This window comes from Dasypus novemcinctus, chromosome 9 (genome assembly GCF_030445035.2).
Source record: "Dasypus novemcinctus isolate mDasNov1 chromosome 9, mDasNov1.1.hap2, whole genome shotgun sequence".
In the NCBI taxonomy this organism is placed as follows: domain Eukaryota; kingdom Metazoa; phylum Chordata; class Mammalia; order Cingulata; family Dasypodidae; genus Dasypus; species Dasypus novemcinctus.
Window position 1 is genome coordinate 94,013,862 of NC_080681.1, and position 22,888 is coordinate 94,036,749.

The window sequence follows — 22,888 nt, forward strand, 5'->3', positions numbered from 1 at the left end:
TGATTGTCTGGGTTTTTTTGTTTGTTTGTTTTTAATATTAAGGAAATAATGAAAATAATGGTGATTGAAGTTATGAATGCACAAATACATGATTATACCAAATATCACTGATTGTACACTTTGGATGAATTGTATGCTGTTAATATATATCAATAAAATTGATTTGTTTAAAAAAAAGCCCTAAAGTGATCTTATCAAGCAATCTAATCAAAGGCCTCTCAACTGAATTTAATGTTGCACCCTTTAAGAAAAACCTATAACAACATTATTATCACTCAGGACAGGTGAATTTAATCCAATTGCATTTATTGTGACTAGTGATATACTTTAACATATTCCGGCCATCTTTTTTTTTTTTTTGCTTTCTATTTATAGTGGCTTTTTTGTTAGTTTTCCTTTCCTATTTTTCATTGGGTTGATAGTTCTCTTTAGTCCCTTTTTACTCTCTAGGTCACTTGTAATATACTCCACTTCTTTTACTAGTTATCCTTCAATTTTAAAAATGCACACTTAAGTACAAAGTTGATTATCTCTATCCTTTCCCAGAAGAGCTTATACTTCTACCCTGATTTCACATACCTTTCCAATGTTATCTAGTACATTAATTTCATCTTACTTCTAGCCCTCCCAAACCAATCTATTCAAATTACTTAGACAACACTTAAATTCAGATTTACCAACATGTTTTGCTCCTTACATTCTCCTCTTTCCTTCTGGGTTCAATTTTCTTCTTACTGGACTAAATCTTTCAAACAAGCACTTAAAAATGCACAAATATGTGATTATACCAAATATAAACTCAGGGACTTTAGCCACCTGAGACCCACACATAAACTCAAGTGCTGGGGAATCATGGACATGCTCAGCAGCCATCTCCCGCCGTTGCTTATCCCCCCTTTGCCCGCTTTTGTGTGGAGACGTTTCAGTATGTTTCTGTTTCAATCTGGGACTCTCAACCATAAAAATCAAGCTACCCAGAAATGGAACAATCTCACCATACCTTGAACCCATAACTGGGAACAAGCAGCCCCAGCTGCTTTTTGAGTGGGAACTCTGCACAAAGGTTGCTTGATATATACTTTTTGTTCAGTGGCAGGACACCCTCTCCCTGGAATGCATAAACATCAAGCAATCGAGCAGTTCAGAGTCCCTTATATCTGAGGTGGAGCAGGAAGTGTGGCACCACAACCTACCAACCCTGATCTGAGCAGTTGGCTCTCTGGGGAGCCAGTCACAATAGAACCTCTTTCCCTGTTCTTTTGGAGCCCTTGTGCTGTGTAAGTAATAAAGTGTCATCTGCTAAGAATCTCTGCCGTGCCTGAGCCTGTGTTCCCATATGTCCCGTGTAGCAACTTGCTCCACAACGTTAAGAAAGCTGACCCAGGTCAGAAAGCATCTCAGCAATTCCTCTTTTGTAGGACAGTGTAGTAACAAGCAGCAAAGAGCCCCCAGGCCAAGGATCAGAATGTGGAGTGTCTTGAGAATTTAAGTCCTAAAGGGGAAGTGTGGCACTGGGCCACCCACAGTTGCTGAGAGGACCTGTTGGACACCCTGGCCCCCAAAATTTGGGAGAACTGAACTTTCCCCAAGGTTGGGAGAAATCCCTCTTTTTGAAAAAAATCACTTGAACCCTTTCCTATTTATGAGACTAGGTATGGGGACAGTGTCTCTGTATGGGGAATAGTTGACCGGAAAGGCACAAGTAATTAAAACAAACTATTTCTAAATATACATGTAAATAAAGAAAATATTTTAAAATATTTTACTAAATGTGTATATGATATATACTACATGACACTGATATCACTTAGGTAAAATATCATCATTTTATATAGGTATAAAGAGATTCATGACATGGGGGTCACTAAAATGTGGTTTTTTTTTCAGGAATATGGAATTTCAGGCGGTATTTTCCTTATCAAATTTTTGTGTTTTTTTTTTGTGTATATATATATATATAAGGCATTGTATAAACATAAAATTAAATATTTATTAAACATAAAATTAATAAAAATTAACCTTTTTTTTTAAAGGAGGTACTGGGGATTGAACCCACTACCTCATACATGGGAAGCCAGGGCTCAACCACTGAACTACATCTGCTCCCCAGCAGAGTTGGGTTTGTTTCGAGGAGGTACTTGGGATTGAACCCAGGACCTCCTACATGGGAAGCAGGTGCTCAACCACTGAGCTACATCTGCTTCCTTATTTTTTATATTCAAAAACTTTTTTGATCTAATGTGAGTACAAATACTTTAAACAAAATGGCATTTTCTTTTAAACTTTTTATTGTAGTAACATTATAAACTCAATTTCCTTTTGTAACCACTTTTAATTGTACAATTCACTAGCATTAATTACATTCACAATATTGTACTACCATCACCAACATCCATTACCCCAATTTTTTCATCACCTCAAACATAAACTCTGGGCCCATTAAGCAAAAACTCCCCCTTCCTTTCCCCTGCCAAAAGTAACATTTCTGAGTGTTGCTGTTAAATGGGAATAAAAAGTAAAAGTAAAAATATCTCAAGGTATAACATTTTCTAGAAGGAAGGTAGATGTGAAGAGTAGGATGTTGTTTACATTAGGCATGGCTATTTCAGACATGTTTTTGACAATGACAGAAGAGCACAGACTTCAAATAAAGATAAATAGTCTTCTGGAGATCTAAGATCATGTTCAGTTTGAGTGTAAATATTTTGGTTTTCTTGCCAAATCATAATCATGTTTTGAGGTTAAGATTATGCTGATGAAGCAAAGAATGACATCATTGATAGAAAGCTTTCCATGTAGCTGTTATGTATACACTAGAATACTGGGTGTTTGGAAATAGTGATTCATAAATCAGATACAATGCATACATGTAACCGTTACCCTGATGCCTCGATCATTCCATTTCTCACAACTTCCTAAGCTTTATACTCAACAGCTAAACTGTCTACCACACATAACTAAAATTTTTCTGTAATCTTTTTTTTTTGGCCTTGATTTTTTAATGAAAGGTAGGATGAGTTCCCAATTTAAAATTATTCATTTGAAAAGATCATTAAATTAGCAACAATAATCCACAATGCAACAAGGCTTAAAAAATAGAAGAGCAGACATGAAGATATTCAAGCTACATTTTCAAGTGTAGATCTTCTAAAGATTTTTTATATATTTTCTTACTTAATAAATTTTGTCAATTTTCCCTGCTCTCATTTTGTTTTAAAATATCAACATTTAATTGCTCCCAAACAGAAAGGAGGACTCTGGGGGTATATTGGATGATTATAAACACTGGAAAATCATGTTCAGGTGAGAAAATACAGTGTTGGGTCTATTGTCTTGGGGACCTCAGACAATCCATTACTCAGTGTAACACATCACTAAGCACTCACTGGGGATTTGCAATGGTACACAAAGGGGAAAATGGCATAGCTGTCTTCAAAAATGACTCCCACAAACCTATTAATGGAATCAGCTGGTTGATAACTAAAACAAAACCAACAGCAAACAAAATTCTCACTGATTCTACATTAACTATATTGAAGTAAGCAGAGAAGATATATGGATTACTTACTGCCAGTGGAATTTCTTTAATCTTTTTAACAAAATCAATAAGATAACAGAATATGAATTTCAGTACATGCACATTCATTCAGTCAATAGGGTTTTATCATTATTTCCACATTCATAAGTCTTCCTTTTTTTTATGACTTCTTTGATGAAAAATAAGGTTTGGCTTCCGGTGAAAAAATTTCCCACATATTTTACATTCATGTTGATGCTCAGCTGTATGAATTAAGCAATGTTTAAGGAGATGAGACTTCTTGATGAAGGCTTTGCCACATTCAGTACATCCATGGGGTCTCTCTCCTGTATGAATTCTCTGATGCATAACAAGTACTGATGAGTTTGCAAAGGCTTTGCCACATTTTCTACACCTGTACGGTTTTTCTCCTGTATGAAATCTATAATGCTTATAAAGGGATGAATTATACCTGAAGGTTTTCCCACATTCCTTACATTCAAATAAGTTCTCAAGTGAATGAGACTTGACATGTTGATTAAAGGAGGAGTGCCAAGTGAATGTCTTCCCACACTGACTGCATTCATAAGGTTTCTCTCCAGTGTGAAGTCTCCGGTGGACCACAAGTTGTCCTTTATGCGTAAAAGCTTTACCACAATCATTGCACACAAAGGGTTTCTCCCCATTATGAATTTTTTGATGAGTTACAAGGTGTGCCTTCCTGCTATAGGCTTTCCCACAATCACTGCACACAAAGGGTCTCTCTCCATTATGAATTTGTTGATGAGTTATAAGGTGTTCCTTTCTACTATAGGCTTTCCCACATCCATTGCACTCAAAGTGTTTTTCCCTTGAATGTTGTTTTTTATGTCTAATTAGATAACATTTATTTTTGAAGGCTTTCCCATAGTCACTGCATTCATAAGAGTTTTCTCCAGTGTAACTTTTATTATAATGGAATAAGTCTAAATTAGGTTCCAAACTATTTCCATTTGAGTCATATTCATGTTGTTTTTTTCTTGAAGAAATAAGGTCTATATTCAGATTATAATTTTGGACTTTCTCCTTAGTCAGTGTTTCCTTGAAGGTGAACACATTTGGGTTCAAAAAATTATCTCTGCTTCCCCATTGTCTCTCTAGCTCATCATCAAGTAAGCAGACAACTTCTAAATAGGAGCAAAATAAAACAAAACAAAACAACATCATATTACAGAAAGACATTTCAAGAAGACTCTAGTTTTAGGTCTAACTTCTCATTTGGGCAACAAAACGACCTGTATTTGCCCTGCCCCTGGGCTTGTATGAAAAAATCTGCTGAAATAGGGGCTCCTGGAAAACAGATAATGAGAATAAATAGCTCCTATTTACAATTACGACTTTCCAACCTATGAAAGATGGTGAAATAGTGACAAGGTAAAATCATAATGAAGACAAAGGAAGTTAAAAAGGACTCTTCACAAGAATGCATGTAAGCTCTAAAAATAGGGATACCAGTCTTAAGAGAAATGAATGAGTAATCAGAAAAACAAGGAAATAAAGAACTTACAGGGAAAATAAGAGAGGAGGTGGACTGATTGGAGAAATTCGATCAGAGTCAAGGCCTACAACTAAATTGTGCAAAAAAAAAAAAAAAATTTTTTTAAAAAATTGCCTTATTAGTGTTTTACCTAATCTCCTCTTGCCCCTCTTACTTATCCTGCACACAAATACAAAGTGAATTATCAAATCATCAACTCCCTTTTATCTATAAGAACATTTCAATATCCTCTGCCTGCAATCCCATCCAAACCACAGTTGAGGAGTATTTGTAGAAAGTTCTCCAACTCCGCTTCTGGTAGTACCCATTCTTTAATTCCTACATATACCCAAAAATACAGAGGTCCAGCAAGACACTTAAAAGAGGCCAGAAGCAAATTCTGTTTGCCTTGATCAATTTATTCTAGTAAGATTCCTGGATAAGAATTTATCTTAACAACCAATCCTGCTTTTTATAACCTCTTTCAATCTGCCAAAAAGAATAGGCCAAGAGACCTGCTTTATCCCTGACACCATATTCTTTGACTCAAATTTCACATTTTGGCTTCCACAGTTAAGGGATTGCATTAATCCTGGAGACCTGAAACACAAGAGTTCCAGTCCTTACTAACTATATAAAAACAAGTTTGTGGTTAAGGTTAATTCTGTCTACTGTTACAATGACATATCATCATTACGGTCTGAAGCTATATGTACTCCAGAAAAACATGTTCTTAAATTTAATTCATTCCTGTGGGTGCTAACCCATTGTAAGTAGGACCTTTTGATGAGGTTACTTCAGTTAAGATGTAGCCCAGCCCAATCAGGATGGATCTTAATCCTATTACTGGAGTCCTTTATAAGCGGAATGAAATTCAGACAGAAAGAAAGCCACAGAGGGAGCAGCCAGAAGCTGAAATCAACAGAATTTGGAAAAGAAAGAAGAGGCCAGAAGACGCTGCCATGTGCCTTGCCATATGACAAACTAAGGACCAAGGATGGCTGGCAGCCAGCCCCAGAACACCAGTCTGCAGGGAGAAAGCCTCACCTTAATGATGCCTTGATTTGAATATTATCCCGATTTCAAAATTCTGAGCTAATATAGTCCCATTGTTAACCCCTTCCATTTCATGGTATTTAATAGAGGAGTCCAGGAAACTAAAACAATACCCAAGACATCATCATCACTGCTAGGCTCAAAACCCTGCAAATGCTAAGTCCACTGATATAATAAATGGGGGAAATGGGTAAGAGGACAATTCTCTATTTCTGCAATTTTCTTCCACTGGGAGGGACTCCTATTAGTGCAACACTTTTAGACTCTTTCATCATTCCTCATTCCTTCAAATCTACTCAATCTGACTATGTTAGAAAAACTAACGGTAAGGAAAAGGATCTGTGATCATGTTGAAGAAGGAAGAAGAATGAAGCTTTTTAGGAATTAAGAGAAAAAAGAACAAAGCAATGGGGAGCAAGGTAGCTCAAGTGGTTGAGTGCATGCTTCCCATGTACAAGGTCCCAGGTTCAATCCCTGGTACCTTCTAAAAACAAACAAATGAAAAATACTAACTCTCACTGGGGAACAGATGTAGCTCAGTGGTTGAGTGCTTGCTTCCCATGTACGAGGTCCTGGGTTCAATCCCCAGTACCTCCAAAAAAAAAAGAACAAAAAGCAAGGGCCTAGATGAAACAGGCAATGTAAGGGTACAGAGAAAATAGGAGAGATACACACAAAAGCTGAACAAAGAGCACCTAAGTGGGGAGAGTAAAAGTGAAGATGTCATTTGGGGATCTGATGGTGGTATATCAAGTATACCCAGTTATTTCCAAATGTCTGTGGTTTTTAAGAGGTATTTCCTGGAAAGTATTTTAAAGGTGTCTGTCCCTCACAGATCCACTGGGATTTCAATTCCAGAACTTCCACTATCTGATTTTCTGTCACTTACCTGGATAGCTCCAACATGGGTTCTCCCCCTCCACCATCCATGGCTCTTGTCCTTGCTCCACCCTGAAGATCACTTTAGTTTTAGTAACTGGACATCCTGTTCATGGGAAACAACACAGAACAAGGACATAGTGTTAAGGAAAAACAATTAGATCAGAACTCAGGTCTACCTCTTTGAGTCTTAAAGCCTTTAACGCCTTTAAAGACTAAAGAGGTGGAAGCATATTCCTTATTATCCTTACCCACTGAGATTAGGTTCCTCAGGTTCTCCAGCATCACATCACAATACAGTTGCCTCTGAGCACAATCAAGCAGCTGCCACTCCTCCAGGGTGAAGTCCACAGCCACATTCTGGAAAGTCACTGATCCCTGTAACAAAGCACATGGAAAGGCTTCAGAGCAATTCCTTTGATTCTATTTATAGTTCATGGTTTATAGTAAGTTATACAGGATAACTAATAACTATTCTGAACTTAATTAAGAATTAAAATCTATGAGAACAAAATCATATTAAAACATAAAATGCATATATATATTAGAAAGAGTTCACTGACCACTGCTTTGTGTTCCTGTATTCTGCTTAAACCAAGTTATTCTCTAAAGAATAACATAGGAAAATGGCTGCTGCATTTATTACAAAACTTCTATATAAGGACTCATCAAAAAAATTCTTACCTATCAAGTATCAGGAAAATCTTAATCTATGGAACTGTTACACCTTATTCTCTCAGACAAGGCCAATGATTTCACTGATTGTGTATTCCTTTTCTATGACTGCCAAGATTAAACACAAATTGCTATTTCAATATTATAAACTATGGCCTGCATATTAATTTTCTAGCTTTCTACTAAATCTCTATTTCAACCCATATTTTTCATATTTATCTTATCTATTATATAGTTGAGTCAAAGTGGAATTTGAATGAATAAATGGATGGATAGACGTCTTTCTTGCATGGAAACTGGTCATTTTCTGCTGATCTTAGAAAACTACAGATTATGAAAAGAAGATGGAGGCAGGGAGAGTTCCCCGCCTTACCAACTTGGAAATAATTACCTAGATACCAACTATAGAAAAGGCTATCAAGTGGAGAATCTTTCAGACAAGTCAGGGAAGACCGTGTTATGGAAGCACCAACATGTTCACATGTGATTCTGATATGACCGTAGGAGTCTCGGACAAGGATGCGCTCTTGGGTACATGTGTATATTTCTGTCCTATTGATCTATTACAATTTATCATTAATCTCTGATCTAGTGATTGTTTTATCTCAGAAATTGATCCTAAAGATATAATCTACAGATCAATGCAAACCCAAAATCCCAGCTGCCCTTTTTCTGGCAAAAATGGGAAAGCCAATCCTCAAATTGAATGGTGAAGAGACCCAAATAGCCAAAACCATCCTGAAAAAACTAAGTTGGAAGTCTTACTCTTTTCAATTTCTAAACTTACTACAAAGCTACAGTAATCAAAACAGTCTGGTACTGGCATTAAGATAGACATATAGACAAATGGAATAAAATGAGAGTCCAAAAACAGACCTGTATGGCCGATTGGTTTTCCAAGATGCCAAGTACATGTAATGGGGAAAATAAGGCTCTTCAACAAAAAGGGTTGGGAAAACTGGGTATCCACGAGCAAAAGTATGAAAGCGAACCCGTACTTTACAGCACATATAAAAATTAATTCAAACTGGATCAACAGCCTAAATATAAGAACTAAGAAAATAAAACTCTTAGAAGAAACATAGGGAAAAACTTTCATGACCTTGGATTTGGCAATGATTTTTTAATATGATATCAAAAGCACGAGCAACAAAAGAAAAGAGAGATAAAATGGTCTTCTTCAAAATTTAAAACTTTTCTGTATCAAAGGAAGTAAAAAGAGAACCTACGGAATGGGAGAAAATAATTACAAATCATATATCTGAAAAGGGTTCAATATCCAGAATATATAAAGACTTGCTACAAGTCAACAACCAAAAGACAGACAATGCAATTAAAAAATGGGCCAAGGATGTTGAGAAGACATTTCCCCAAAGAAGACACACACAAATGGCCAAAAAACCACATGAAAAGATGCTCAACATCATTGGACAACAGGGAAATGCAAATCAAAACTATAATGAGCTGTTACTTCACACCCACTGGTATGGCTATTTTGAAAATGGAACCTTTACATATTGTTTGGTGCGATTGTAAAATGGTGCGGTCACTATGGAAATAAGTTTGGTTGAACAGAGAATTACGGGCAGCGAACTTTGCCCAGTGGTTAGGGCGTCCCGGGCCTCCTTGACCCATGTGGAGCTGGCCCATGCACAGTGCTGATGCGCACAAGGAGTGCCCTGCCACGCAGGGGTGTCCCCCAAGTAGGGGAGCCCCATGCGCAAGGAGTGCACCCTGTAAAGAGAGCTGCCCAGTGCAAAAGAAAGTGCAGCCTGCCCAGGAATGGTGCTGCACACACGGAGAACTGAAACAACAAGATGACGCAACAAAAAGAAACACAGATTCCCGTGCGCTGACAACAACAGAAGTGGACAAAAGAAGACGCAGCAAATAGACACAGAGAACAGACAATGGGGTGGGGGAAGGGGAGAAAAATGAATAGATCTTAAAAAAAGAGAGAGAATTAAGATTATGACCAAGCAATCTCATTTCGTGGTATAACCCAAAAGAATTCAAAGTAGGGACTCTAACACATATTTATAAACCAATGTTTATAGCAGTATTAGTCACAAAAGCCTAAAGGTAGAAGCACCCTAAGGGTCCATCAACAGATGAATATATAAACAAAATGTGGTATTATCTATATAATGAATTACCCAGTTGTAAAAGGAATGAAGTTCTGACACACGCTACAACATGGATGAACCATGAAGACATCATGTTGGGTGAAATAGGACAGGCACAAAAAGACAATATTGTATGATCTTACTCACATAAAATATCTAGAATAAGCAAATTCAGAGACAGAAAGTAGATTAGAGGTTACCAGGGACTGGGGTAGGGTGAAATGGAAGATTATTATTTAATGGATACAGAGTTTCTCTCTGGGGCAATGAAAATTTTTTGGCAATGCATGACGGTAAAGGCAGCACAACACTGGAAATATAATTAATCTCATTAAACTGTACATTTAAAAATGCTTAAAATGTAACATTTTGAGTTATATATACTATAAGCTTTATATCAACATTATCCTGAATTTGATGGCTGTACTTAAGTTGGTTATGTAAGTGAATATCCTTGTTCTTAGGAAATGAACATGGAAGTATGAAGTATTAAGGAACATGATGTATACAACCAACTCTCAAATTGTTTGGAAAAATAAAAGATAGATGAATGGATGGATGAAGAGATGGACAGAGAGAATGATCCAATGAGCAATTGTGGCAATATGTTAAAAGTTGGTGGATATGGGTATCTGGGTTGAAGTATGTTGGGATTTCTTTGAGTTTTATGTTATTTTTGCAAACTGTGATGTAATTTTGAGATTATTTCAAAACAAAAGTTAAAAAACATATATGTACAGACACAATCCTGGTGGGTCATGTATCATAATATAAATAATTATTGTTTAAAGTTGTGAAGATAGCAGGATAGTATATAACTTATTTTATCCTTTTACATATTTGTTCTAATATTTTTACAATGCTTTACTTTTTCAATAATTGCGTGTGTATGTGTATTCAACCAAGGTCTACAAGGCCCTACACCATCTTCACTCTACCTCTTAGGATCTCATCTACTTCAACCCTCCAATCACTCTCCTACTACTCAGTCTGATCAGATTGTTTCCATGATGTTCCTCCAAAATGCCAAGTTTGATTAGCTCAGTATCTCTCATTTCTTCTACCTGGACTCTTTGTCCCTAGGATATACCCTGATAATGCATGGCCCACTCCCTAAGTTCCTTTAGGTCTCTAATTGCAAGTTACTTACCAAAAAGGCTTTCTTGACCATCTCATATACTACCATCGCTATCATCATCACTATGTATTCCCTTAATCTGTCTTTATTTTTCTCTAAAGCACTTATCACTAGATGACAGATTACGTTTCTGTTTATTTGGTTTTTGTTTTTCTTCTCTCTGGTTATAGTTTTCCCAAGAAACTTATTAAGCAACTTTGGCCCAAATGAACAGGAATGGTTTGGGAAATAAAGACTGGATTTCAGGCCTAACTTCTGCTGTGAGATTCTAAGTACTCAATTACCACCCAAGGTTAGTTTTGTTTTTTAAAAGCAGCTTTATTCACACATAATACAATCCAACCAAATAGGGTTAGTTTTATTCCTTCTTAAAATGAAGCAGAACTAGAGGATTTCTAAAAGTCCTTCTAGCACTACCAGATTGTGACAATATAAATACAGTATATCAGCAGAGGCCAAGTGTGACCATTGAAATGTATGGGGCCAGCTTAATCTTGAAAGGAATGGGGAATGAAGGGAATGCACTGCTGTTAATGTGTGTTTGTGAGAACCAATGAGAGACAGAGACCATATATGCATGAGTTTAGAAAGCAGAATGTCTTCAGTAATAGTTCCTGATTCTCCCTTACCCTGAACATACCCTCATTCTCCTCCAGTAAGTTTCCTTTTCCCATGAATCCTGATCATTGTCCCATACCCTCCATTATTTTGTAATTCTCACCTTTCTCCTCAAACATTTGGGATACTTTCAAAGTCCTTCATAGTCCCTGCATGTAACACCACGAGTCAAGCCCTACTCTCTAGATAAGAAAGACAAGAGAGTTGATTCGTGTCTCTGCCCTGAAATAGGGTAAAAAGTCCCTGGTCAAGAAAGTCTCTTCCCAGGATTAATCTCTTTCCTAACACGGACTGGAGGGTGGAGAAGCAACACTTCTTCAGCTGGAACTTTCAGGCTGGACCCCAATTCCATGAACTCACCATCTCCTGTGGCCCCAGATTAGCCTTTTGTAGATTTTAACCACGGCTGCTGGAAACCAAGAAAGGCTGAAATGTGCAAGAGGAACCCACAGCTTCATTTACAGTTTTCCCTGCAGAGACACCAAGAGTACTCTCAAAAACATGATCTCAAATAGAAATTTACTTAAACACTCACTTCTCAGAAAAAAATAAAACTAACTCGCTGTTTTAGGCAGAGTGCTGTCTTGTAAAAAAAAAAAAAAAAGACATTTCAGGTAAAATTCAACTAACTACGAACACTACTTCCTTCACTTATTAGCTATGTAATTTGAAACAGGTAACGTTTCAAACGTTTCTCTGCAAAAGAATGAAGATACTTACCTCACAGGGTAACTGAGAAATGTCATGCTCTTTTAAAAGGGCAGGACACCGTATTTGGCATTTAGCAGTTCCCTGGATACACTGGTCCTCTTCCCCGCTACCCTGAAGAGGTTTACTGCTGTCTGCAAGCCAGCAGGCTCCTGAAATGTGCTGAGGTTCAGTTCAACGCAACAGCACGGCCTCCCTACGCAGTGTACACTACCCGCATCAGCAAGGCAAACTGTCCCGCCACACACGCCCCGCCAGACCTGGGGCCCTCAGCAACGCTGCCCTGCCCTTGCCTGGCTTTCTCTGAGCCAAAAGGCCCTGCGCGCAGGGATTGCCTAAAATTTTACTTCCTTCCCATGAACCAACAAGCCGGCCTTTGCCCTTCAACAGTCACCCAAGCACTGTACGATTACCGGCTGCATCCCAGGAACAGAAAACACCTTCCAATCGCCGCACTGTGCGTGTGCGGAAGTATTTTTTTCCCTCAGGTTCCCAGGGTCCCCCCGGGCTGTAGTCCATCGACCAGAGACTACATTTCCCATAAGGCTTAGGGACCTTATTTCCGGAAGGTCTAACGATTTTTTTTCAGTCTAGGGTTGATTTCCACCTCGGAATTGCCAGGGCTTCGTCGAGTGAGGGTTCTGGTTATTTTGAAAGGAAACGTCCATGTAAGTTTTGCTTCTTAACATAGACATGAGAATTTTAAAAAATACTTGCAAATAAAAATCAGTAATTTATAAAAAGAAAATTTGCCATTACCAAATCGTTTCTTCCTTCATTTAAAAAAAAATTAATTTCACTAACATGGGCATACCTTAAAAATATCTCAACTGTCAGTAATTTTAAAATATAGCCCAGTTAGTTCTCAAGTGTGGTTTCACCTGCCACCCTGAACTTCCTTGGATCTACACGGGGACTAGCCCTTGCCACCTCCAGAGAGGGAGCAGGGAGTCTGGGCAGACCAAGTTTATGTCCTTTGGAAGCTTACCCAGGAACCCCTTAGCCATTAACCCCTTTAAAACAGCAGAACCGAAAGAGGACACAGACAGGCCTTAAAACCCACCAGTTTCTGGTGGGGGTCGGGAGCACCACTCGCTCATTTTTCTCCAGGCAGTGGCTCACCAAATGAAGATGGAGAAGGGTTTAATGCCTCTAGGTTCTTGGCTATGATGTGTAAAAGAATTTATGAACATGCCAGTTTAGTTAGGCCAGTAAAAAGAATTTATTTGTGAAATGGGAGAAAGAACAGAGCTTGCTGAGAAATGGGAGAGAAAGACTGACACCCAAGATTTGGTGCAGGCCCCTCTAGGCAAAGAGAGCCTATACTTTTCAATTTATTTGTTAAGTGTCTTTCTCAGACTTAAAGCCTTTGGATTGTTCCTATGCTGGTGGAGCCCTGAAACCTAGCAGATATGCAGTGAACTATTACTCTCCAGTTCTTCAGGCCTGCCTCCTGGACAATAACAAAATGATGTTGATGGACCAGCCCCAGACCAAGAGGAAGGAATATCTTCAACTGCAAGCAAGAGTGCCCTTAACCTGTGGAATCTGGCCTAGCTCAAGGTATTAGAGTCAGCTACTGTGCCCCATAATATCTCTGTCCCTTCTTAGCCTGAGCAGAGTGGATATCCTCCCAAATTCCACAAGATTGAGGAATGAAAATGTAACCACTGTCTAAATGAGATTTATTGATATTGAAGTTATTATCTTATGTTAACTGAGTAACATGTAACATTGATATAAAAATAAATTTTTAAATAAGAAATATAGACATATGTAAAATTATATGTTAGAGGCCTATTAAAAACCTTTTTTCCAGACAGTCTAGTTACAAGCATGTTTCAAGATTTTATTATAATCTTGCTGAAATTGGCGAGAGGCCAATTCCAAGATTGACTCAGGGAAAAGATTTTACACAAGAAAAGAAAATGGTTAGGTAATCATTGTTGGCTAGCTCCAAAAGGAGAGTATATCTAGTGTCTGAACACGTCTCTTAACAGACAAGCTTTAAGAGGCAGTGGCGGGGGGGGGGGGGGGGGGGGGGGGGGGGGGGGCTCCTAGTTCTACAACTAGTCTTAATCCCATTGAAGTCATTTAAAAATTGCTCCTCAGGAATGCAGCATTCCCTGAACTAAGTCATGAATTATAGCATGCAAAAATTTCTTTCCCAGACCAGATTTGGGACAATTTTTCTTTTACAGATTCTGTCGGTCCCTTTTTTCCCTTCTTTTGTTCTCTGTGTACACTCAGGCCTTATCCTAGGCAAATACCTAAATATTCATTCAACCGAAACGTGTTGATTGAGTTCCTACCAAACCTGGTACATTGTTTTAGTTATGCAGTAGTGAACAAAACACACAAAAATACCAGCCATTAATGAAGCTCATGTTCTATTCTGTTACATACTGATAAATGTTAGGAGAAAATAATAGTGAAAGGGCTAGGAAGTTAGGGAGGACTGCAATTTTAAACAGGGTAGTTAAAGAAGGCCCCACTTAGGAGATATTTGAGCAGAGACCAAAGGAAGTGAAGTTGCTAGCTTGTCTAGCATAATAGAGGAGGAGTGCCCAAATTTGGAGGGCCTTGTAATCAATATAGGAACTTCGACTTTTACACCGAGTGACAATGGAAGCCACTGACAAACTGAGCAGGGGAGTGGCATGACCTGACTCAAGTTTTAGTAAGATCACTCTGGCTGCTGTATGGAGAATCAACAGGAGGGAAGTAAGAATAGAACCAGTTAGGAAGTTATTACAATTATCAAGAAGTGAGATTACGATGGCTTGGGCCAAGTAGTACCAGTGGAGGTAGTAAGAAGTAATTGGATTCAAAATCTACTTCGAAGATACAATCCATTGGATTTATTGTGGATGGTATGTAAAGTATGAGAGAAAAGGAAGATTCAAGGATGATTCAGAAGTTTTAGTTCTTAATGAGTGAAAGGGTGAGGTTGCTATCAGTTGAGATAGAGACAACTGCAAGTGAGCACATATGGGAAGATGAAATCAGGAACTCAGTTTTGGACATTATAAAGAATTGCCAAAGTTCAGTTTGCAACTGCAAACAGCTTCTGACACCAAATGCAAAGACTGCAGTAACTCAATTTGATTCTGATTCTAATACCCTGAGCTGGGTCAGATTCCACAGGTTAAGGGCAATCTTCTACAAGATTTTCCTTCAGGCACCAGTTGCAAGTGTAGGAGCTCAGGCCTCCTGCACTTCAGTCCAACTGGTTACAAATTTGAAGATTCCCACTACTATCTAGTTTTGATAATTCACTGGAAAGACTAGCAGAACTCCCTGAAAGTACTATATTTACAACTATAATTTCATTTTAGTAAAAGGATACAAATAAGAAGAAGCCAAAAGAATTAGGGCTAGGGTTGGGAGTATCTCAAACTTACACTTCTGTGTCCTCAGAAAGCATCACCATGCCAGCAGAGGAGATGCATCTTCTCCATCGGGGAAGCTCAGTGGAGCTCTGAGTGTCCTGAGTTCATATGGGATTTCATTACACATAGACTTGATTGGTGGAATCAATGCCCACGTAGTTGAACTCAGTCTGCAGGCCTCCCTCCCAGAGATTGGGGGAGGTCTATGCTCAAAGCTCCAAATCTCTAATCACATGATTGCTCTTTCTGGAGTGACCAACCTAAGACTATAGGTGTGACTGATACCATCCTGTTATCTCCTTAGCATATGAAATATCAGGTGTGATCCTGGACCTGCCATCAAGAACAAAAGCCATACCTATCAGGGGAAATTCCAGAGATGTAGAGGTTACCTCTCAGAAACTGTGGGCAAAGCTTAGCCAAGCTTTTTATTATACTACAAACAGGTTGAGTTTGAGATGTCTTATCAGACATCCAAGCCGTGAAGTTGGGCAAATATGCCTTGAGTTCAGGGGAGATGTCCACAAGATATAAACTTAGGTGTTACCAATATATTAGTAGACTTGAAAGCCATGAAACAGATGAGATTACCAATGAAGGGAACGTAGAAAAAGAAGAGGATTAAGTCTTACTATAGTCCCCAAGTAAAAGGTGGTAGAGATTAGAATCATCAAAGAGACCGAGAATTATGAAGCAGGAAGAAAACCAAGAACATATGGTGTACTGTAACCCAAGTGAAAACAACTATTTCAAAGAAATGGGTGTGATATATTGTCAAAATTATTGATAATTAAGACAAATACTATTTGTCATTGGGTTTAGCAATTAGAACTTTATTGATGACCTTGAAAGAACAGTTTCTGTAGAGTGTGGTATGGAGAAATCCTGTTTGGAGAGGGTAAGAAACCGTGGCCAGCAAAATCCAGATTGTGAGAAATTTAATAGGACAAAGAGATGGTTTCTCTGAAAAAATTTCAAGAAGGGAAAAAAAAAAAAGATGGAAGGAGAACCTATATAGCTCTGTCTAGAGCAGGGGTTCTTAACCAAGGGTTCATGGAAAGATTTCAGAGGATCTGTGAGTTTGAAATGTAAAAAAATCATCTCCATTAGAAGTCCAACAAGATATGCATGTTGCCTTGTCAAATACTACACCCCAGTTTAATGTTCTCAATCAAGATAACAATCTGCACATGTCTTTAAAAAATAAAATTTATCTTTAACTTCCTTATATTTTTGATGTATTGGATTATTATTTAATGTGTTAAGAAAGAAGCACATATGTATAGTATTATATCATGTTTTTTGTTATAGTAACTGAATTTCAATATATGTTACTGATTTACTTTGTAATTTTATTTTATGCATTTTAAAACATTATTCTTGTGGGGAAGTGTTGGTGCGGGTATGTGATAGTTAGGCAAAGTGTCACCTCAGCCAGGTAATTGCGCTCAGTTGTTTGGTCAGGCAAGCACTGGGCTCATTGTAATACAAGGTTATATTGGACTTTAGTCACCAGTGACTTTACTGCATAGATAGCTGATTACATTTTTATCAATCAGAGAGATTGCGCTCAGCAATGGGTCGAGCTTTATCTAATCAGTTGAATGCCTTAAAAGTGGAAGTGATTTCAGCATTCAGAGAGAATTTCCCAGCTCATCTTTGAACAGTCAATGACTCCCAGAAACTCCTCAAGGACCTTCATTGGACTTTCATTAGAGCCCCTGGTTTGCAGCCTGCCTGCGGGACCTGGACTTGTGCACCTCCATGGTCACATGAGAGACTCTTATGAAATCTCATACTATTTACAGATATCTCCAGTTGATTCTGTTTTCCCTAGAGAACTCGGATATATTTATTAAATAATACACAGCATAGTGTGGACTTATAATGATTTTTATTTTGATGGAGTGTGTTCTGAGTGCAGTGGATAGCTGCCTGCAAAAATGTTGGTAAGGATGGCGGAGATGATTTTATGTTGCTGTGGGAAAACTCAAATTTCTAAATGTTTGCCAAAAATGACTGTTTGAACAGATGTTGAATTGTATTAGGTTATCAGGTATTGAAATTATGGGAAAGTTGTAAAACATGATTTTCAATAATTCTAAAATTTAAAGCCATGCCAGTGTTGAGTGTCATAAAACTATCCGCCACTATATTCAGAGGAGTCTGTGGTTTTCACCTGACTGGCAAATGGGTCTGTGGAACAAAAAAGGTTAAGAAACCCTGGTCTAGAGATTTACAGTACTAAAATTACTGAAAAGTTTGATGAGGAATATGATATTTACCCTGCAGATTACTTAATTACAAAGGGAAAAATGGTAATTTCATGAGGAAGAAATCTGATGAATGCCAACCTAATCACGTGATCTATGTGAATCACCAGTCGTGGGACAGATCAACATTATGTGCCTCCTGACACACAACACTCCGAAGAATCTCACTCACATGACATGCTTGCCAAAAATGCATAACTCGAATCTAATCATGAGGAAACATGAGACAAACCAAAACTGAGAGACATTCTACAAAATGACTGGCCTTTGCTCTTCGAAAACATCTATGTCATGAAGGATGTTGAAAGGTTGAGGAGCTCTTCTAGATTAAAGGAATCTGAAGAGATATGACAACTAAATGCAGGGGAATAATTCTGGGGGAAAATTGTTTAAAAAGTCACTATTAGTTTAAATACAGTGTGGTATCCTGTTTTGGATTCTGGAACAGAAGGACATTCATGAAGAAACTGGTGAAATAAGAATTAAGTATGGAGTTTAGTTAATAGTGATTGGTTTAATCACTATATCACAAAACTAAGATTGGTTTCTTAGTTTTGACAAATGTACTCTGATAATGCAAGGTGTTAACATCATGAGAACTCTGCACTACCTTTGAAAATTTTCTGTAAATATAAAATTACTGAACAATTATAAAGATGTTTTTAAAAGAATATTGACAACTACTTACAGGCAACAAGAAATGACAACGTGCTGAGCGCCGTCTGGGTGTGGAGCAGAAGCTCGGGCTGTTCGTGGTGCTGGAGCAACTGTCCCTGGTGCGCGCGTTCCAGTGGGACCCGCGACTGGCTATCTGCACGGGAGGCAGCAAGGTCTACCTGTGGTCCCCCGTGGGCTGCGTGTCGGTGCAGGTGCCGGTGGAAGGTGACTTCCAGGTGCTTTCCCTGTGCTGGCATTTAAGTGGGGACTCCATCGCCTCCTCAGTAAGGACCACTTCTGCCTCTGCTATCTGGAGACCAAGGAGCAGGGCAGCCAGCCTTTGGCAAACAACTGCACCTGAGGACCTGAGTAGGGTCGTGATGACATCACAGCGGACACCTCTGTGCGTGTCTGGGGAAACGGAGGTTCCCAGGGGGAGTTCTCTGGCTTGGTTGCTCCAAAGTAAAGTATTTTATTTTATTTGTCTATGGCAAGGCATTTTTGTAAATATGTGTAGTATGAAACTTCGATTTTTATATAAAATAAACATTTACTAGTCTTAAGAATAATAATAATAAAAAGGACATTATTGACCTTCTTGTCATTGGATCTCAACACCTGAACAGACCAAGAGTAAAAGATGACAGACTCAAAAGATCTTCCTAAAGGTGAAGAGTCTACATTGACGAATCATGGGCTCCATCATCTTGTGTGGTGGAGACTGTGCTTAGAAGCCGTCATCTGAGGCACACCCAATCTGAGGTGCTCTTCTCCCATCACATCAGGAGGCACAGCATATCAGGAATCCCCCAACCAGTGATACTAGTGATGTGACTATTAAACATTGAGTGGAGGTGTTGTCTCGCAGATCTTGTCATTGTAAAGGCAAGCACCAGAGACATCAACAAAGGAAACAAACTATGTCCACTGAAAAACAACTAGAAGATTTGAAGATCTTTTTCAATAAGAACTCATACCCAAACTCTAGTCTTCAGAAAGAAATGGCCTTTCAAATGGGTATACATCCAACAGTACTGCAGTTTTGGTTCAAGAACCATAGAGCAAAACTCAAGAAAGCAAAATACAAGTATATTCACCAAAAACAACAAGAGGCTCAACATCAGTAGTTATCTGAGGAAAGAGTAAAGACCAGTCCTTCCAAGAGAAATATGGACATACAACACATACCCGCTAAAGGTGCTTGTCTTGTCTCCTTAATTTATACAAATAATTCAGTACCCTCATTACAACTTAGCATGTATCTCAACTTTAGAGTCCCCACACTTTGTTGGCCTCAGAATTGTCCATTTGGTTGCTGCCAAGATCCTAACATATATTGCCTCTATCCCACTTTGGATCTCTAATTATTCTCCCAAGCTTAGATTCTAAAATTCTTTTGTCTCTTCAACTCTACAAAGAACTTAAATAGCATTTTAAGTTCTCTCTTTTGCAATTTTTCTATAAATCTGAAACTATCCTCAAATAGAATGGTCATCCTTGGGCTTTGCTTTTAGGATACTCAGTCTAGGACATATCCACTAAAAGATCATTTTTAAAAAGAAATCACATATTACATGGTAGACAGCCTATTGGGAATTGAATCATGTCCCCCACAAGACCTTTTCAAGTCCTAACCCCTGGTCCTGTGGGTGCAAACTCATTTGTGAATAGGATCTTCAAAGATTCTATTAAGATGAAGCCAAACTGAATCAGGGTGGGCCTTAATCCTCTATGTCTGGAGTCCTTATAAGCAAAGGAAATTTGGACATGAAAGTAGAAGTTCCAGTGGGAGACCAAAGAAGACAGATCACCATGTGACAGAGGCACCCAAGCTAGCATCAAAAAACTAAAGACTTCTGAGAAAGCATGCCCTGCCAATACCTTGGTTTTAGACTTTCAGCCACCAGAACTGCAAGACAATATATTCCTGTTAAGACAAATAGCCTTCAGTATTTCTCATAACAGTCCTAGCTAAAACATAGCTAAAGTCTGGTTTAGAGGGAATTTTTTAGTCTTAATTGCATATATTAGAAAAAATAAATGCTGATAATCAATAATGTAAGCATATGTAGCAGTTTGATATGGTTATGAATTCCAAAAATAGATACTGGGTTATGTTTGTTATCTGGTCTGTACCTGGGCATGATTGAGTTATGATTAGGGCTTTGATTGGGCCACATCATTAGGGCACTGAGTCCCTGCCCCTTGGTGGGTGGGAACTTACAGATAAAAGGCATTGCAAAGGACAAAGTTGAGGGTTCTTAATGATGTTGGAGTTTTGATGTTGGAGTTTGATGCCGAAAACTTAAGCTGGTGCCCTGGGAAGTAAGCACACAAAAGAAAGAGAAGCAAGTCCCAGGAAGAAAGGAAACTTGAACCCAGAGAGAAGCAAGACCCTGGAAGGGAGGAACCCAGGGAGCCTGAACCCTTGCAGACATCAGCAGCCATCTTGCTCCAACACATGAAAATAGACTTTGGTGAGGGAAGTAATTTATGCTTATGGCCTGGTGTCTGTAAGGTCCTACCCCAAATAAATACCCTTTATAAAAACCAACCTATTTCTGGTATTTTGCATCAGCACCCCTTTGGTGACTAATACAGCAAATATCTCTAAAAATTAGGGTGGGGGAGCAGCAACTAAATCCAAAGGAAGAAGAAAAGATGATGGAAGAAAATAACAAAGATCAAAATGGCTAATAACTCAAATGCCTGGTGGGTGAAGCTCCATGCCTGCTATAACTAGGGATTTCAGGCCACCTGTCTTGGCGATTTTGGAAAATCCCCAAATATCAACAGATTCTGTGAAGACCAGCAAACCTTCAAGTGATGCTCCTTAAGGACAGAGAAATAATCTCTCTCCTACCTTCCCTTTTCTAGCTCCTAGAACTGACTTCTGCTCATGGCAGCCTGTTGGCAAAACTTGATTAAATTTCATTGAATTATTCAGGAAATATTAATGGGGGAGACTACATACCTGGTTCACCTCCTCCCAACACTTGCTGATAACCTTTACTGTAGTCCAACTTTTGCTGCCAGTTTACGGGGTTCCAAAGAAACAGAGTTAGTTGGGAGGCTCTGGGTGTGATTTGGAAGACAGAAAGGCCTAATGGGTGCAAAATGTCTGTTTGGGGTGATGGAAATGTTCTGCTAATAGACAGTGGTGATGACAGCACAACATTGTGAATGTAATTAATACCATTGATTTGTGTACATGTACTTGAAGGTGTTTAAAATAGGAAATGTTATGTTGTATACATGCTACCACAATACTTTTTAAAAATGTTTGCTTTCATAAGACATTTTTATCTAGCCAGAAGGAACAATTATTTTGTCTGGTCATCATTGATTAGTTTTGTGTGTTGTTGAACTTTAGAAATATTCAATCAGAACTTATGAGCTCTTTTGCTTCTGACTTCTTTTACCATTTCACTGGTCAGATTAATTCATCCTTGTTAGAGGTTTGCAGTAATTAATCTGACCAGTGAAATGAGCTATCATATTTTGAAGGCAGAGACTGTCTGTTAGAGGTTTGCAATAATTAACAAGCTGTAGCTCAGTTTCCCCTGATATGCACTGGGGAAAGGCTAACCCCATCCCCCATAAACCTATGTGTTCCAGGGCATGGCACTTCCCCACAGGTTAAGTAAAGAAACCACTTAGAGTCGGGAGTAAAGGGAAATGGAAACCTTCCATACCTACATATTGGAGAGAGATAAAATTCCTGCAGAACAAAGAAACATCTGCTCCTGCAGCATTCCAAGAAGGCATAACTCCCTAACCCACTATCTTCTAGTCACTATCAGGGAAAGTTTTCATCTCTAGGCCTTCCTATTGGTCCCTGCCCCTCACTCAGACCCTCAACCCCCTTCCACCAACTATCATTTCCCTGCCTAGGAAAGTTCTGTATAAATTCAAGTCCCCCTGTCCAGGAATGGGCTGAAGTCTGTTCTTCAGATCCCCTCCATAGGGAGAGCTTCTCAATAAATCTTTGTCTGTAGCTGTTTCAGTCTCTGTGTCCCAGTAAGTGCCGTATTTTCTCCAACAATGCTAAAGTTGTACTCTCTTTTTTGTTTTTTGTTTTATTTTAGAAATGTTGTGGGTTTACAGAACTATCATACATAAAATACAGGATTTACATACCAAAAAAAAAAAAAAACATTATTGGAATGGTCCGGAATTTTCAACTGGACAGCAGATTAGATAATAGTATATCAGTGCTACATCTCTTGATTTTGATAATTGCACTGAGGTTATGTAACAGACTAATGAGTTCTACTTCCTCCTTCTTTTCATAACAGAACCCTATTTTTCTTTGTGGACTATGCTGTTCCTT

General features: G+C 38.5%; 1 protein-coding gene and 1 long non-coding RNA gene across 3 annotated transcripts; one reads left to right on the forward strand and one right to left on the reverse strand.

Annotated features, from left to right (window-relative positions):
* Window positions 1-2,270: 2,270 nt before the first annotated feature.
* Window positions 2,271-12,766, reverse strand: LOC101425134 (zinc finger protein 684). Of its 2 annotated transcripts, none has more exons than XM_004450643.3 (5): window positions 12,647-12,766; window positions 11,886-11,995; window positions 7,220-7,346; window positions 6,979-7,074; window positions 2,271-4,683 (listed from the first exon to the last, which is right to left on the reverse strand). In XM_004450643.3, exons 2-5 carry the CDS (start codon window positions 11,886-11,888, stop codon window positions 3,680-3,682), a joined length of 1,230 nt encoding a protein of 409 aa, XP_004450700.1. In that variant the 5' UTR covers window positions 11,889-11,995; window positions 12,647-12,766; the 3' UTR covers window positions 2,271-3,679. The 2 variants fall into 2 exon arrangements, with proteins under 2 accessions (XP_004450700.1, XP_004450699.1); XM_004450642.4 differs by having other exon boundaries at window positions 12,246-12,664.
* Window positions 12,767-12,811: 45 nt separating this feature from the next.
* On the forward strand, window positions 12,812-22,561 carry LOC139439686 (uncharacterized). Its single transcript, XR_011649690.1, has 3 exons — window positions 12,812-12,901; window positions 13,670-13,796; window positions 18,589-22,561. It is a non-coding gene; the product is annotated as an uncharacterized lncRNA (long non-coding RNA).
* The last annotated feature ends 327 nt before the right edge of the window (window positions 22,562-22,888 follow it).